Genomic DNA, 15,633 nt, shown 5'->3' with positions numbered 1-15,633 from the left:
TATTAAATAAGCAACTCCATAATCATAATAGTATATCAATGTTAGCATGTTGTGAAATCCCGCCCCATAGCCCAGTGGGTTTTTACATTCATCTGGGTTACAGAATAACTGGATAGATGGATTGTGAGATCAACATAATCATGTTGCATATTATCAGGAATTTCAATGATCCTTCTTCTCCTCGTCCTCTATTTAATGAGAAACATCTTTCTCTTGAGGAAGACTGTGATGTCCTCATGCTCCGGTGTGTCCCCACTCTCTGCCACCTGCAGTGGAGTCTTCCCCACATTATTAGTGGTCTGCAGGTTTGCTCTCTCCCCTGGTCCCACCTGCCCTGCCTGGCCCCAACCCACCAGTCTTCTGACTGTTTCCTGGTGGCCGGTGCGGGCAGCACAGTGAAGAGGTGTGTCTTTACTGTTATCCATAGCGTTGATCTTTGCCCCGGCTCGCAGAAGATGCTCAGCCACGCCATCGTGTCCTCTCTCCGCAGCGAAGTGGAGAGGAGTTTTCCTCCATACATTTCTCTCATCAATGCCCTTGTTCTTCAACGCACGTAGGAGAGCTGTAACCACGTCAGCGTGCCCATTGGCTGCTGCATAGTGGAGAGGGGTGGAGCCATCCATATCCTTAGCCCCTCCCCTTGCTTTGAAGGACAGTAGGGAAGTAACAGCGTCCACTCGTCCCTCCATGGCAGCCAGATGGAGGGCAGTTTTCTTCTCCTTGTCAGTGGTGTTGGGGTCACCCCCGGCTGAGAGCAGCAGTCCCACTGCCAGGCTTTCTCCCTGGGTAGAGGCTGCCCAGTGCAAGGCTGTCCTCCCCTGCCTGTCTTTGACTCCTGGGTCTGCCTGGCCCTGAAGGAGCTGACTCACTGTCTCTGCATGGCCCTGCTGGCTGGCTATATGCAGAGGAGTCAGTCCATCTTGGGCCACTTCATTTACCTAGGAAGTTAACACAATTGACACAACATTCACAAATAGCACAGGGGTCATCAATTAGTAGTAGATTATCTACTTTTTGTATGTGTGTGTTTTTTTTAACACTTTTGAATTTACCTGCGCTCCAGCTCTGAGTAACAGCCCTACTAAGGCAGACCTGTTGTGTTGGGCTGCCAAGTGTAGAGAGGTATGGGATTTAGGCCCAGCGGTGTTGGGATCTAATCCTTTGTCCAGCAGGGCCTGTGCTATGGACACACTGCCACTCTGGGCGGCCAGGTGCAAGGCCGAGGCCTGGTTGGGGAGCGTAGCATCCAGTTTGGCATGTTTTGCTGCTAGAGCTCTGAGATGAAATAAGGACATTTGTTACATAGAATACAATAGTGGATTTTCTATACATATAAGGCAGACAGGAAGAATAAAATGTACTATACAAATATTTATAATTACTGATTATAAATACTCTTATTTTGTCCAGCATATTTTCAGGGACCGATAGAACCAAGTCCTGGATGTGGGTGGAAAAGTCAGCTGGATGTAGAGATTTAGAGATTGTCTCGTCACTGTCAGGGGAAGGTTACCTGAATGCTTCAGTGTGTCCCAGGACAGCGGACAGCAGCAGGGGCGTGTACCCGTGTCCGTCACATGTGTTGACATCAGCTCCACTGTCTATCAGAGCAGCCACCACTCCGTCCTGGTTCTGTCTCACAGCTGAGAAGAGAGCTGAGCCCAGGGCTTCTGCACCGAGGACTCTCACATGACCTGACAACACTAGTTAAGTAGCTCTTTTCCCACCTCATTTAAAATTACATTTCATTATTTGTGTGAGAATAATTGATTTGTAATTATATTTTAGTAATACAATAGTATAGAGTACAATACCACAACTTGATATTACAGTAGATCCCACAAATTGAAAAGTATGATTTATTACAAAACTAGTTTTTAAGACTTACCAAGCAGAAGATGGAGAATTGTCCCAAGATTGAGTTTGATGGCTGCATCTATAACTGCTTGGTCGACTTTTGCCCCTGCATCAAGGAGAACAGCCACAGTTCTCTCATTGTCACCAGTAACTGCATGGAACAAAGCCGTCTTCTTTTGGCTGTCTCTAGCTTCAACAACAGCCCCGTTCTGCAGCAGTACCTCAGCCAGCCTCCAGTCATCTTCCCTGGCTGAGATGTGGAGAAATGAGTCGTGTGTCTGGTTCTTCAACTGCTGGGTCTCCTGCTTCACAAGAGCTTTGACTGAATCCAGGTGCTGATTCTTCATTGCCAGGTGGATAGCAGTCTTAGCGTGCTTATTGAGAGCATAGATGGGGGCCCCAGCCTTTACGAGGGTCCGTATGACCTCAGTGTGCCCCCTGCTGGCTGCCCTGTGAAGAGGTGTGTGACCCTCACTGTCCCTCAGGTCAAGCCTGGCTCCTCCCTGGAGGAGGAGCTCAATGATTGACAGGTGGCCGTGCTCTGCAGCTACATGCAACAGTGTCTCATTAGAGGAATTGACGGCGTTGATGTCGGTGTCTTTCAACAGCTTCTCCAGAAGTGAGAAATCCTTTCCTGAAGCAATGAGGCTGAAAGTTCCTTCTGGGTTGTTTTGTGCTGTTTTAATAACTGGGGAATTGGTGTCAGTGGTGGTTCTGTCATCCTTTTGAATTTTGGATTTCCTGCTCTCTTTGGTGGTAAATGAATTATGGGTCATCATCGGAGCGACAGCTTGTTCAGTAATTTTACCCAACCCTTCCTCATCTCTCTCAAACAAGTACCCAATCAACTGTCTCCTTGTGTCTCGAACACTCTCATTCACGCCAGCCACATACCCCTTGAGTCGTTGATAAAGGTCTGGTTCTGCCAGCATTAGGCAGGGATTGAAGAATTTCCGACATGCCCTTTCACCTCTGGACACCAGAATGTCCAAGACCCTGGAGTTCTGTTCCTCTCGTGTCCTGATGGTCAAGATGATGGATCTCTTGGCTGCCGTGACGACACCCTCTATGACGAGAAGATCCATTAGATCCTCAGTGTGTGAAATCCCATAGATCAGATCCCTCCTTTTGGCTCTGATCACATCTACAGCATAGGGATTGGTAGAGTCGGATGCCCCTCGAGCATTTGGAAAGTCTTTGGATATTGTGTTGATCATTTTAGATGCCATATGATCATTTTAAATTCTTAATCGTTCTTCATGTGTTCAAACACTCAGCAAGCTATAGTTCAAACAAGTGCGTCTTCCTGTGTGTGTGTATGTGTATTATATATCCCATTGCTAAGTGAAATATTCTCACCCTAGCAACCAGGTAAATAGAGAAGGCATTTAGATCCGGTCTACCTTTCTCAGTCCTTTGTGTGGCAGTGTGACCGTGAACTGACATGGCTAATTGGCCTTAGCAACTATATGACATATATTATCGTATTGCTCATGATTGCTATGTGTTCAATGTTCAACACGGCAAACAGCGAAATATGAGACAAAATAAATGACATTGGCTACTGTTGGCAACGCACAATTGTCTCTCTTTAGATAAACTATCTTTTGCATAACACGCATCAGCATGATAATGTCGCCATAACTGTGTGTGTTTACCTGGGGGTCAGGCCTATTAAACCCCTATATAACCCCAACACAATATCCTAGGCTCTGTTACCCAGACTGTATAAACTCTGAACTCTATTTCATACTCAAAATATACCTGCACCAAAATATACCAAAATATATCTACAGACCCCCTGCACTTCGACGCGTTCAGCACCACAGGTGATACAAATCATGCTGATGGATGGAGGCTCCGCACATGTCTTCTAATCATCACGCTACACTACAAGACCTGGATCTCCATTCATCAGCGTCAGATCTTCTTTAAGAATGGCCTGGCAAGTATCCTCTACATTATTAGTTCTATTTTCTATCGTGTTTTTATCATTTGTGTTTTTCCTTGTGTTCTTATTTTTTCCCCTGAAGACTTATCCTGTTTTTCTCTCTCTGTCATGTCATCCACAGTTCACAAACCCCAGTGCTCTCCACCGGCCACGGTCATCTGCCCACCAGGCTAAAAGACGCACACACACCGCACTAGTTTTTTCTCCTTTTCAACGTATTATTAAATGCCCTACGGGGTTGAACATTATCCTGTCTCCCGTGTTGTGCATTTGAGCCCACCTGTCACAGAGTCCTAACAATATTTTTATATTCAGAGTTAATTATATTGTTTACACTGTTTATTTCCCCCTCATTTTTATATTCAGATCTCATTTTATTGCCTATATTTATGTCCTTCTACTATTACCCATACCTGTACCCCCCCCCTCTCCCATGCTGCTATGACTCCCAAAGGGAATCAATAAAGGAATATTTGAATATTTGATCTTATCTTATATTTATATTTTCCATATATATATTTATCCACACCTGTCTGAATATACCTGCATATATTCCTGTTTACATACCAGTATATTCTATATCTGTATATATCCCTTACCTACTCTTATTTATACCATATGGCTACTACCACATAGTATATGATGTATACCTGTATGTATCACTGTACATAATAATACTGTAACACTGTACATACATCAGATTAGCATTATTACTCAGTAGTACTCATTTATATATATTCCAGTTATTATGCTTTACTATTACATTTGCGAATAAATAAAGGTTTGAATTTAATTGAATTTGCACTGGTTAGATGCCAATTTATTTTCGTTGTGTACTTGTGCTGTATCAATGATGACAATACGTTTTAATCTAATCTATTAATGATTAGATATTTCCCCCTGATTGTGTTTCTATTTCAACAATAAACATGTGTTACTATTTATTTTTTACAAAGTACCATACAATCATTACTTTGAAGACCTCATTGAACTGCAGCACTGAGCACACCCGCTGAGCGCTAAGCATTCAGATTAGTAAAGAGCTTCACTTCCCGTAAAACACGCCTACTCTTGAGGTGACGTAGGTCTTCCGATTGTTCTCTGCCCTTATATGGACAGTCAGGAAGGCTACCACTTTCCGGAATGATGTCATCATTCTTGCCCAAGTTTGGGCAATCAGATCAGGCAGATTTACTCAAATGATTGTAAACATGGCCAAAACACTGACCAGCACTCGCTATTCAAATTGTGATACGGATTCACATAAATGTGCAACTATAGTATTGTGATATCATATAGCCTACAATCACTCAAGTAGTAGTGATCGTATCATCCATGTAGATTTAATTTAAATATCCCCACCTGTGCCTGCATATCTTGATTCGGCTCTGCTGTGATAGTTATTTAGAATAATTATGTTAAAGGTTTCTAACGCATTAAATATGATATTTTACATCCCATGTAGTTTTTGTTTGTTTGTAACATTGTTTTCAATTTCAGAGGAATTTCATCTTTTTTCTTTGGTTGCAGACACGTTCATTCACATTAATTTACGTTTTTCCCTCAACTGTTTAGTCTCTTACTCTGTTGTGAATTATTCATTACATTTAAATCCCCTGCCTGGCTATCAGAATGTGTTCTTTATTGATCTACATTTTAAAATAAATAATAAAATCTGTTGTTAAATTGTAAAAATGAAAAATAAAATATAGTTTCATGTAATTCTTTTGTACATATATGACATAATAAGGATTTTCAGTAGTAACTAAGCCTATACCATCTCTGAATCTCAGTAAATTGATTAATACCATATGCATTTACAATAGGCCTACATTCATTTACCTCGGAATATTTGCTAAATAGCCTACAACATGACGATTTATTGCACCTAAATAAACGAGGCAAATATAATCTAAACAGATATGAAGGCTTTGAGGCAGCAGATTCTATTCGGCAACTGCTAGACAATATCTCCCTCTAGTGGACACTGTTAGTTAAGCAGGAGTCAAGGGGTCTAGTTGAAAGGTCCCTGGTACCAAAACAGGTACAGTACTTTTTGCACATCACCTATTTAAGCTGTCTCACTGTAACAGGTATAACTTATGTTCAGTATGACAATTGATTTTCATGGTTTAGAATGCTATATATGGTTTATGGGCAGTTGGATACTTGTAGGATACTATGACTCCATAGGCGGCGCGTATATAAGGCTAGGGGAGGCTATGCCTACCCAGAATATTATGCTTGGAATCTTGAAATGTATATAATATATGCGCAGGCTGCTGGCTATTGTGTGTGTCTTGTGCTGCAGCCGGCTGGCCGAGGTGTCAACGACGAAGGTGTCAATCGGTGGCAGCGTTTAACATTCCAGGTACAGGCAGTAACCAATCACGCATAGGCTCAGGTTAAATAATGTAGCCAATCACATCATTCACATGATCATCCTGATCCCGCAGGCAGAGTAAACTAAAGCAAACATCTGTGTACTGAATTTCAGCCCGCCGATCGCTTTGTAGCGAACACCAGCGCACTATTTTGAGTCAAATTTCAAAAAGCAAAATGGATACGGTATTTTTCCAAGGCATAAACAAAGTAATTTAGAAGCTGCACCGGGCTGGCCCTGGGCATAACTACCGATCACCTGAGGCTGTATGTTGTTTTATCTTGGCAAACAAGGGCTTGCTCTAAGAGGACATGATGAGAGTCCGAGTTCATCAAATTGTGGAAACTTTTTAGAGCTACTGTATGTACATTGTTTTCAAAGCATGAGATCTAAATTACAAAAAACTTTCACTTCATTGCAACTTGTGATTCAAGTTGTGAACGGTCTTTCTCACCAAGACGAAACGTCGCATTTATCTGCATTAAGGTAAGACAATGGTTAATATATTATTGGATGCCTTCATTTGAACACTTAATTTGCACTATATATAAATGAGTGGGGCTCGCTGTAGTATATAGCCTAGTAGTGTGTGTGTGTATATGAAATCAGAACCTGGACAGTTTGCGTGCAACCAAAATAAAAGGTCAAATTTTTCACACTGCACGCGGGGGGGGGGGGCGTTCCCTTTACAGCCTTCCGTGACCTAAAGCCCACGCGCCGCCTATGTATGACTCCATTGCCTACACCCTAGGCCCTGTTACCCAGACTCTGAACTCTGTTACCTATACTCAATCTATACCTACCTACGGCTTTCACTGTCTACAACTACACTGTAATCATAGTAATCATAGGAAATTAACTACCCACCTATACACCTATCATATTATAATCTACCCACTCTGTATGAAAGCACAACAATCTATATTTACAGCATATATATATATATCCATACCTGTCTGAACATACCTGCATATCATCTTCCATATACCTACTTATAGACCTATATATAACCCATATAACTCTGTATGATAGCATGTACAATAATACTGTATATATATATATCTGAATGTATACACCTGCAGTGCACATAGGCCTTTTACATAGATACTATATCTATATTATCTGTACATATCCCATACCTATACTCTTACTAGTTACGCTGTTGGCCAGTATGACTACTACCATAATGGTAGTTTGACTGATAGATAGACAAAATGGGTTTATTTATGTTGATTTAATTTGGTTGTGTTGATGTTAAATTTTTATTTATTTTTTGCAAAATGGGTATATTCTGTTTGGTTTTACACAATATGTCTATCGGTGTGTTGTACGTGTGTAGGGGCAGGTATATATAAGATTTTTTCTTCTTCCTGTTCCTTTCGGCCATGGTATTTTTTGTGAATTATGTGAATATGTACTGTTGGACTGTGGTGATTCCATGTACGGATAAATAAAATGATGATGATGATATTATCTGTACATATCCCTTACCTATACTCTTACTAGTTACGCTGTTGGCCAGTATGACTACTACCATAATGGTACCTGTATCACTGTACATATTATTATTACCACTCTGTACCCAGTACACACAGTAGTACTAATCTATATTGTATACCCAGTTTAATCACCTGTACATTGTTTATTACTATTGCACTTTGCTGTTATATTTGCACTATGGTTGGATACGTTGTACTGTACATGTCTGTATAATGACAATACATTTTAATCTAATAGGACTACAATCCTTTTCTGACTTTGTGTTTAGGCCTGTATTCTTGATGATCTCAAATGGACATCATGTCTGCACTGCAGCATTATACTGTATTTTGATGGATCATCTCAGTCAATCAATCAATTCACCAGCAATGTTTGGCCTAATGCAATTATTTGTCACCCCACTTCTTAGGGACCTGCACTGGCTCCCCATTGCTGCACGAATCCGCTTCAAGGCCCTCGACCTGGCAAAATGACTAAATGTATTTGTCTGGGGATGTATCTATCTTTGGTGCCACAAAATATAAAAATATGATTTTAAAAGTTTATATTATAATGTGCTATTTATTGTGGTAATGTTCTACAATGTCCTCTCTTTTTTGCTTCCAATTGTTCATGATTGGTTCAAAGAGAACCGGTGTTGGATTTTCTATATTTGCACCACAAGCAGGAAATGATGTTGGTTAGTTCAACAATGCAATGCAAGGAGGTAGCATACACTATGTAACAGAGCAATTGATTCATATCTGCAGTTCTGTTTTATGTTACACAGCTACTTCAAGTTGTATTAACCCTTTCACTACCACAGTGTGGCAGTGAAAGGGTTAACCCGTTGTCGTGTGGCAGTGAAAGGGTTCTGTATTGTCAGTGAAGGGGTTAACCCTTTGGTAGTGAAAGGGTTAACACTCAAATAGAGCAAGAGTATAGTTTTGATGGCAGTGAACATAGGTCAGAATTTGAAGGGCTACACCTGCTTTCATCTTACCTTGTCAGGTAGGAAGCAGATTAGTATTGGGTACCCTTCTCATGTTCCACAGTCATTTGCAGCACTGGCAGTACAGTGACTGAGCTGGGTCAGGCTGAAACACAATCACTTAGCTTGGATCAATACTAGGCACTAATGGAATTTACCTTGAGGTACTGGAAGCTATACTCTTGCAACATGTTGCAACATGTTTTATTGTATGCACTCGAACACATCAACTGACACAAACAGTTCTTTGTCTCGTCACTCAAAGCACAGAGGCCCCATTGCTTCATGTTATGCAGTTTATTATATTTTTTAAATATTGATAAATTTCTGAAGTGCTCAGAAAACAAACATAAAAAAAAGTATACAGTCTTCTTATTACAAATGGTAAACATAAGTACTCCAAGTTGATCTTATATACATATAACAATGAGTGAAACCCCATTAAACAACTTTAGAAAGAAACAAGTCAATCTTGAAGCTTTTCTTAAAGAACAGTTTCTTACTATTAAGAAAAAAGTACATTGTACTGTAATTCAGAAGTCAGGCAGCTTTTGTTAAAAAAACGTTTCAGCCTCTCAGTGTTGGCCAACACGACCAAATTAGGAGTCATGTGGCTACATCAAGAAAAGTCTATTGCATGTTTATTATCCTCTAATACTGAATTTCTTCTTTGATGGTCATGATCAGGTCCATGCAGGGTTTGGTGTTAAATCAACAAAAGTGCAGCCCTGGTCTGGAAAAAAAACAGCACGAAACAAAACAGAAAGTGATCCTGCTTGTTGCCATTCTCTCTGGTCCCCCGGCGCGCTTGTGTCCAGAGTCCCCTCTCCAGGACGCGCCATCGTGGACCGCGTGGCACTGAAGGAAAGCGCCAACTCCGGTCCCGCCGGTCCCGTGCCATATGATCCTCCCACATCCAGCCACGGCCTCGGGCGACACAGCCATTCACCATCAAAACGAAGTGTCCATTTCGTTCAATTACAGTCTTTCCTATCGAATAGGTGTCCTTCTCAGAAGGTCTGCAGTTGCTGCGTAAGCATCAGTTGGCACCCGCTGTTGACGTGGTTCATCACCTTCTGCTTCAGCTGCGCCACCTGCTCGCGCAGCATGTTGGCGGTGGACGAGAGCTCCGAGTTCTGATTCTTGAGGTTCTTCACTTTGTCCTCAAGCCTGGAGATCCTCTCCAGTTTCCTCTTCCTGCACTTGGAAGCCGCGACGCGGTTCCTCATGCGCTTCCTCTCCGCCTTGATGCGCTCCTGGTTCTCCATGTCGATCGGGGAGAGAGGAGGGGTGTCCCCGGGCATCTCGGGGACGGTCTGCGGCTCCTCCTTGAGCGCCGAGAGGCGGTGCAGCGGGGCGGAGTAGACTGGCAGCTGCGGCGGGGCCGCGGAGAAAGACATCGCCGGGGCTGACGGCGTGTAACTCGGGGCCGAGACAGTGCTGATGGTCGGGTTAAAGGTGTCCAAGTCTTCGTACACCGGCGAGTCAGAGCGCATGGTGACATTGTTGTTGTAAGCCGTGTCACTGGCGACAGATGAAACAGGTGGCAACGCGTCGTTGCTCCCGCTGCTCTGGGGATCTGGAGTCGGACTCACACTGGTTCCGTTGGGCAGGTGCTGGTGATGGAGCTCCGCCAGCGCGCGGACGAACCCCTCTGCGAACCCCTCCTGCTCATCGGTGACATTCTTAGGGCAGAGGAACTGCGTCGGGGTCGGCGTGGTGGTGATGAGACCGTTGCTGGACTGAATGATGAGCCGCTCCAGCTCCGGAGAGGCCAGCTTGAGCATCCCGACGTCCGGGGAGGTGAGGAGGTCGCTGATGGCTTTTGCCCGGAGATGAGGCTTCAGGCTCCCGGCCGGGTCTGCGAGGTTCAGCGTCATGTTGTGTTTCAGTGCTTTGTTGTTGTATGATCCGTAGCCCGCATTGTCGTGCCGAGAGAAAGCGTTGAGCGAGTCTTCATAAAAAGTAGTTTCCATCTTGGTAGACATAGAAGAGAAACCAAAACAATTTAGAAAGTCTCTTTACAAAAAAAGAGCGTTCGGTTCCTTTCTTCTTGTCGGACCGATCGGAGGAAAACAACTCTCCTTTCTGCGCGTAAAACTTCTGAACTTGAGAGCGCGCACTTCTATAGTCCCGCTAAATAATTCTGTTCAGTGAGCTTAGAGGAGTGAAGTTCAGAGAGATTATGTATCCAGAGTTCTGTTCTGTTCAGTGAAAATCGCCAAGTCCTATAACTTTATATATGTTGTCGGACACACCAGTGCAGCCGTGGTGCGTCCTGTAGCTCGGTGTGTATCCTCTGAGCGCTGCAGCGTGGAGGCAAACCTTATCAGCTGCCGCCGCCGCTCTAAAAATAGCAATGATGTCATGCCCGGGCTCTCCCATTGGCTGGAGGCGTTTCGAGGGGCGGTACCGAGTCTTCAGATAAGGTGCGTTGCCTTGACGACCACCGAAGATTCATGGCAGGGGTCTTACTCTCGCGGTGTATTGTGGGATGAGGTAATGCTGCAAGGAGAGGAGCGCAGTGCATTGTGGGATGACGTATTGGTTTTGAATATCTGGTTACCCGCTTTACTGTCAGTGGCGGGATAGCCTGTGTGTATAATACATGATAAGTACAACACTTTCGGTTGTCTTTCTCACAGATCATTCGAGTGTAGAGAAAGTATCCCTCCATTAGTTCCATTGCCATGTTATTTATGTAGAAAACATTCATTGATTCTTTTATTTTAATTTTATTAACAGCAGACTTTATCTGTAGTAGTCCTGGGGATTGTTTTGTTTCATAATACATGAACTATTCTATTCTATTATGTTGATCCAAAATGGGCTATTATCCAATTGCCTTCTTCAAAGAGTTCTAGTTTTGTACAAATTGGAATTGAAGGGGGTGTAGCCAGACTATACAACTATACACTCTTGGTACAGATGGATGTAAATGGACACTTACAAAACATGTATAATGTTTTTTTTCTTTCGTTATGGAATATAAAATAGGAAATATATTTTTTTCACAAAGATACAATTCTGGTCTAACACATACACAACGGGGTCTAGTGTGTTTGGGTGTTTATGTGATGGTTTGTAGGTTACTGTGGAAACTGTTCTTTAACACAAAGTGCACACATATGCCCCTCCCCCCTCACTCATACATACACACACTCTTACACTATAAGCTGAGTTATGACTGCTGCATGCCTGGGCATTTTCATACACACAAATATAGTCACTCTATTTACCCTAAAAATGCATTCAAATTCAGTTATGATACCAAGGTTTACCACAGACCCAAAGTATAATGCCAAGTCCACCTTAATACCACACTTTGATTTGATATTTACTCTTTCTGGCAAAGTACTGTGAAACATCTTCTTTTAACAAATAGGCCACTCCCACACCTTCCTTTAGCCAATTGGCATGAACTCACACGCACACACACACACACACACACACACACACACACACACACACACACACTGCAAGGAAACATGGTGAGCCTTCAACCCCACTGTAACTACGGATAATTAAACATATAGCCTATATCTACAGTTGTCTGTTCATTCTCATAAAGATATGTACTTCCAGCTCCCCCCCATGTCAGTATGTGTAATTAGTGTAGTGCAGTCCATTGTCCCCTGACCTGTGGTCAGAAATCACTGCTATTTTAATGGCAGGAGGTTAACTAGAGTGTCTGACGTATTCCCACTCTAGTTCCCCTCACTCCTACTGTCTGGGTCACTAACTGCCCCCGCCAGCTTTACTACCCACTGTCTCCGGGCACACCCCACCTAAATCTGCCCCCCCTGTGGTCTGACAAGGTAAATCAGTCCCCTGGCGCTGACCAGCGCACAGAGAAGGACCTCAGGAGGATGAACCAGGACATAAAACATCACCATTGTCTGACTCTTTACGACCAGTAATGTTGTCTTTATGTACTGCGGTGGGTATCTGATGTATTAACTGCGGCAGTTAAACACACCTATTATGATATCAATGAAGTAGAATATAATCTGATCTAATCGTTTGATTTAACTGATTGTATAGTGTATAATCTCTTTTTGATTTAGAAGCTTGAGTGGAAATTACTTTGATGAAGTCTCATCATCACGGTAAACTTAATTCCCAAGAGTGGGCTAGAGTTAAGGTGAGACTGGATAGATAGCTCACGTTTTAACGATTTGGAAGGACCACACTAATCCTCTGCTTCTATGATTTTCCATTGTCTTTTATTACTCCTAGGTAACAGGTATTGCTATACAGCACAGAATGCTGACTGAATGGATTCATACATCTAGTACAATGCCTACAGGTCAGTGCCCACTCACTCATATACTGTACTTTGATATACAGTTTCTTTCTTCAGTTTCTTTCGGTTCACTGTGATGGTTTTATGGCTGTCACTCGAGGGACAATTCTGCTCTGACAACTAAACTGACAGGTGATCATTGTCATGGTAATGTTGGGAAATGGTTTAAAATGTGCCTATTCAAGATATTTAGTTATTATTAAGTTATTATTATGTAAGTGAGAGGTAGACACTATGCACTTTTCACTTTCAATTGAGTGGTATCTTTTGCAATCATACTTCTTAATTTTCTGTTATTCATTATAATTAGTGTGGGTGACCTGGCTTAGGTCACTTGCCACACTATAGTAATCTATACTATTTAGTGTGGGTGACCTGGCTTGCCACACTATAGTAATCTATACTATTCTTTATTCTTCTTTATTCGGCCGATTTTGCCAACACTACTCCTCCCAGAGCGTTCGCGCCCCATACACGTGAAAGGTATCAAATCGACCGGCTTGCTCCAACTCGAGTGTCTATTGCTTTTTTGCTTATCGCGCACCGTTTGGCTACTACGACTTTAAACGGGAACATTTCGGTCCCATTGGGAATGAATGGCAAGTTAGAGTGGAGGAGGTGAAATAAATGTTTTACCACCACCTTGGGTAAATTGCGACAGTGATCTCAATTTTGGACGTAGATATAAAAACAACACATCAAAACGATGACACGGCTGTCCCCTCGCTCACAAAAGAAAAATAAATGGAATTGGACATTTCTATCTCAACTGATGACCATTTGTTTGAAAGTTATCCTCTACATACAAACCAATGGCTTTCCACTCTAAGAAAAAGCAGATTTTTTCACTTTCCCCCCCTTGTGTTCCGATCGCCACCGGGGCCATAATTGTCGACGGAATGACACAATATCGCACACAACCCTTCACATAACCCTTCAAGTGCTCATATGAAAGTGACAACGCTTCATCTCTTATCGTTTTCTTTTAATCATCATGAGAATGAAGTCATGCATCTGCCGTCATTGAAATACATTGAAAGTGAAAGTGCAGTCATTGGTGATTGCATCACCCTAATCCAGTGCTTCTCAAACTTTTTCTGCCAGGCCCCACTTTGGCGGACCAAAATATTTTGGGCCCCCCCCCCCTCGCACCAACAAAATAGTCATGAAATGGGCCATGTTTAAATTTATTGAAATAACACCAATATCGTGACCTTTCAAATTGGCCCTATATTTTGTTTTCAGAGCTGTCATGGATGAAAATCCAGCTTCACACAGATACTGTATGTGGTGCTGAATGGTATCAACACCTTAACTGCTGCATCATGAGATACTTGGTGGGCCATGAGATGAGATACTTGGTACTCAGCACCACACTCTGAAACTAGCTCTCTAGGTGGTATCAGATGAGATTTCAAAGAGTTCTTCCAAGAGTTTGGATGGAGATGTGTCAGGAAGCTTTGTCTCAATGTTGTCTGTAAAGTATTTTTTATCCAGAGTAACTTGGTGATCCTTTTCTGTGTTTTATTAAATAATGATTTTCAGATTTTGAGAAATGGTATTTTCATGGAGAACAGTGCAGCTGCAACAGATAGCACTTTAGTGAACATTTTCTGTAATCAATTTTTTTTTTTATAAATCTCAAGGCCCCCCCTGTCATGCCTCTGCGCCCTGGGGGGTGCGCCCCCCACTTTGAGAAACACTGCCCTAATCAGTGGTCAGCAGGTGTGTGTGGCTCATGGCTCAAAGGAAGCTGTCAATCAACTCAGTACAGCTGACCTGGCAATGACCTCTCATGGAGTTAACCCTTCATCGCCCCTCTATGTAGCAGTACTGAATTGATTGACAGCGCCCTCTGTCTTGCGGGTTGTGTCATTGTACTCAGTAGGGATGTCCTCTTTCATTGGTCTATGTTGACCCATTGTACTCAGTAGGGATATCCTCTTTCATTGGTCGATGTTGACCACTCCCCCGATCCTTAGACCACACCCCCTTAGGCCCCCCAGTTGTGTATCTCTTGAACCGTTTGTCGTAGAGACTTGCGGGTTGTGCCATTGTACTCAGTAGGGATATCCTCTTTCATTGGTCGATGTTGACCACTCCCCCGATCCTTAGACCACTCCCCTTAGGCCACACCCCCTTAGTGTATCTCTTGAACCGTTTGTTGTGTTCTATATATATCTATGGTTGTAGAGACTTGCGGGTTGTGTCATTGTACTCAGTAGAGATGTCCTCTTTCATTGGTCTATGTTGACCACACCCATAATTTGGCTCCTCCCCCTTTGTGTATCTTTTGAACCGTTTGTCGTAGAGACTTGCGGGTTGTGTCATTGTACTCAGTAGGGATGTCCTCTTTCATCGGTCTATGTTGACCACGCCCATAGTTTGGCTCCTCCCCCTTTGTGTATCTTTTGAACCGTTTGTCGTAGAGACTTGCGGGTTGTGCCATTGTACTCAGTAGGGATATCATCTTTCATCGGTCTATGTTGACCACGCCCATAGTTTGGCTCCTCCCCCTTTGTGTATCTTTTGAACCGTTTGTCGTAGAGACTTGCGGGTTGTGCCATTGTACTCAGTAGGGATATCCTCTTTCATCGGTCTATGTTGACCACGCCCATAGTTTGGCTCCTCCCCCTTTGTGTATCTTTTGAACCATTTGTCGTAGA

At 42.9% G+C, this 15,633-nt stretch overlaps 2 protein-coding genes across 2 annotated transcripts; both read right to left on the bottom strand.

Annotated features, from left to right (window-relative positions):
* Positions 1-188: 188 nt before the first annotated feature.
* On the bottom strand, positions 189-3,074 carry caiap (CARD- and ANK-containing Inflammasome Adaptor Protein; the record flags this gene model as incomplete). The annotated part of the gene is made up of 4 exons (XM_084308413.1): positions 189-938; positions 1,053-1,275; positions 1,514-1,670; positions 1,889-3,074. 4 exons carry the CDS (start codon positions 3,072-3,074, stop codon positions 189-191), a joined length of 2,316 nt encoding a protein of 771 aa, XP_084164539.1.
* Positions 3,075-8,969: 5,895 nt separating this feature from the next.
* jun (Jun proto-oncogene, AP-1 transcription factor subunit) lies at positions 8,970-10,946 on the bottom strand. The gene has a single exon (XM_084336727.1). The coding sequence runs from the start codon at positions 10,647-10,649 to the stop codon at positions 9,672-9,674; it is 978 nt and encodes a 325-aa protein (XP_084192853.1). The 5' UTR covers positions 10,650-10,946; the 3' UTR covers positions 8,970-9,671.
* Between the last annotated feature and the right edge of the window lie 4,687 nt (positions 10,947-15,633).

Source organism: Notolepis coatsorum, assembly GCF_963971535.1.
Source record: "Notolepis coatsorum genome assembly, chromosome: 2".
NCBI classification, from domain to species: Eukaryota; Metazoa; Chordata; class Actinopteri; order Aulopiformes; family Paralepididae; genus Notolepis; species Notolepis coatsorum.
The sequence above is the reverse complement of the archived record's forward strand: the minus strand, read 5'-3'. Positions and strand labels throughout refer to the sequence as shown.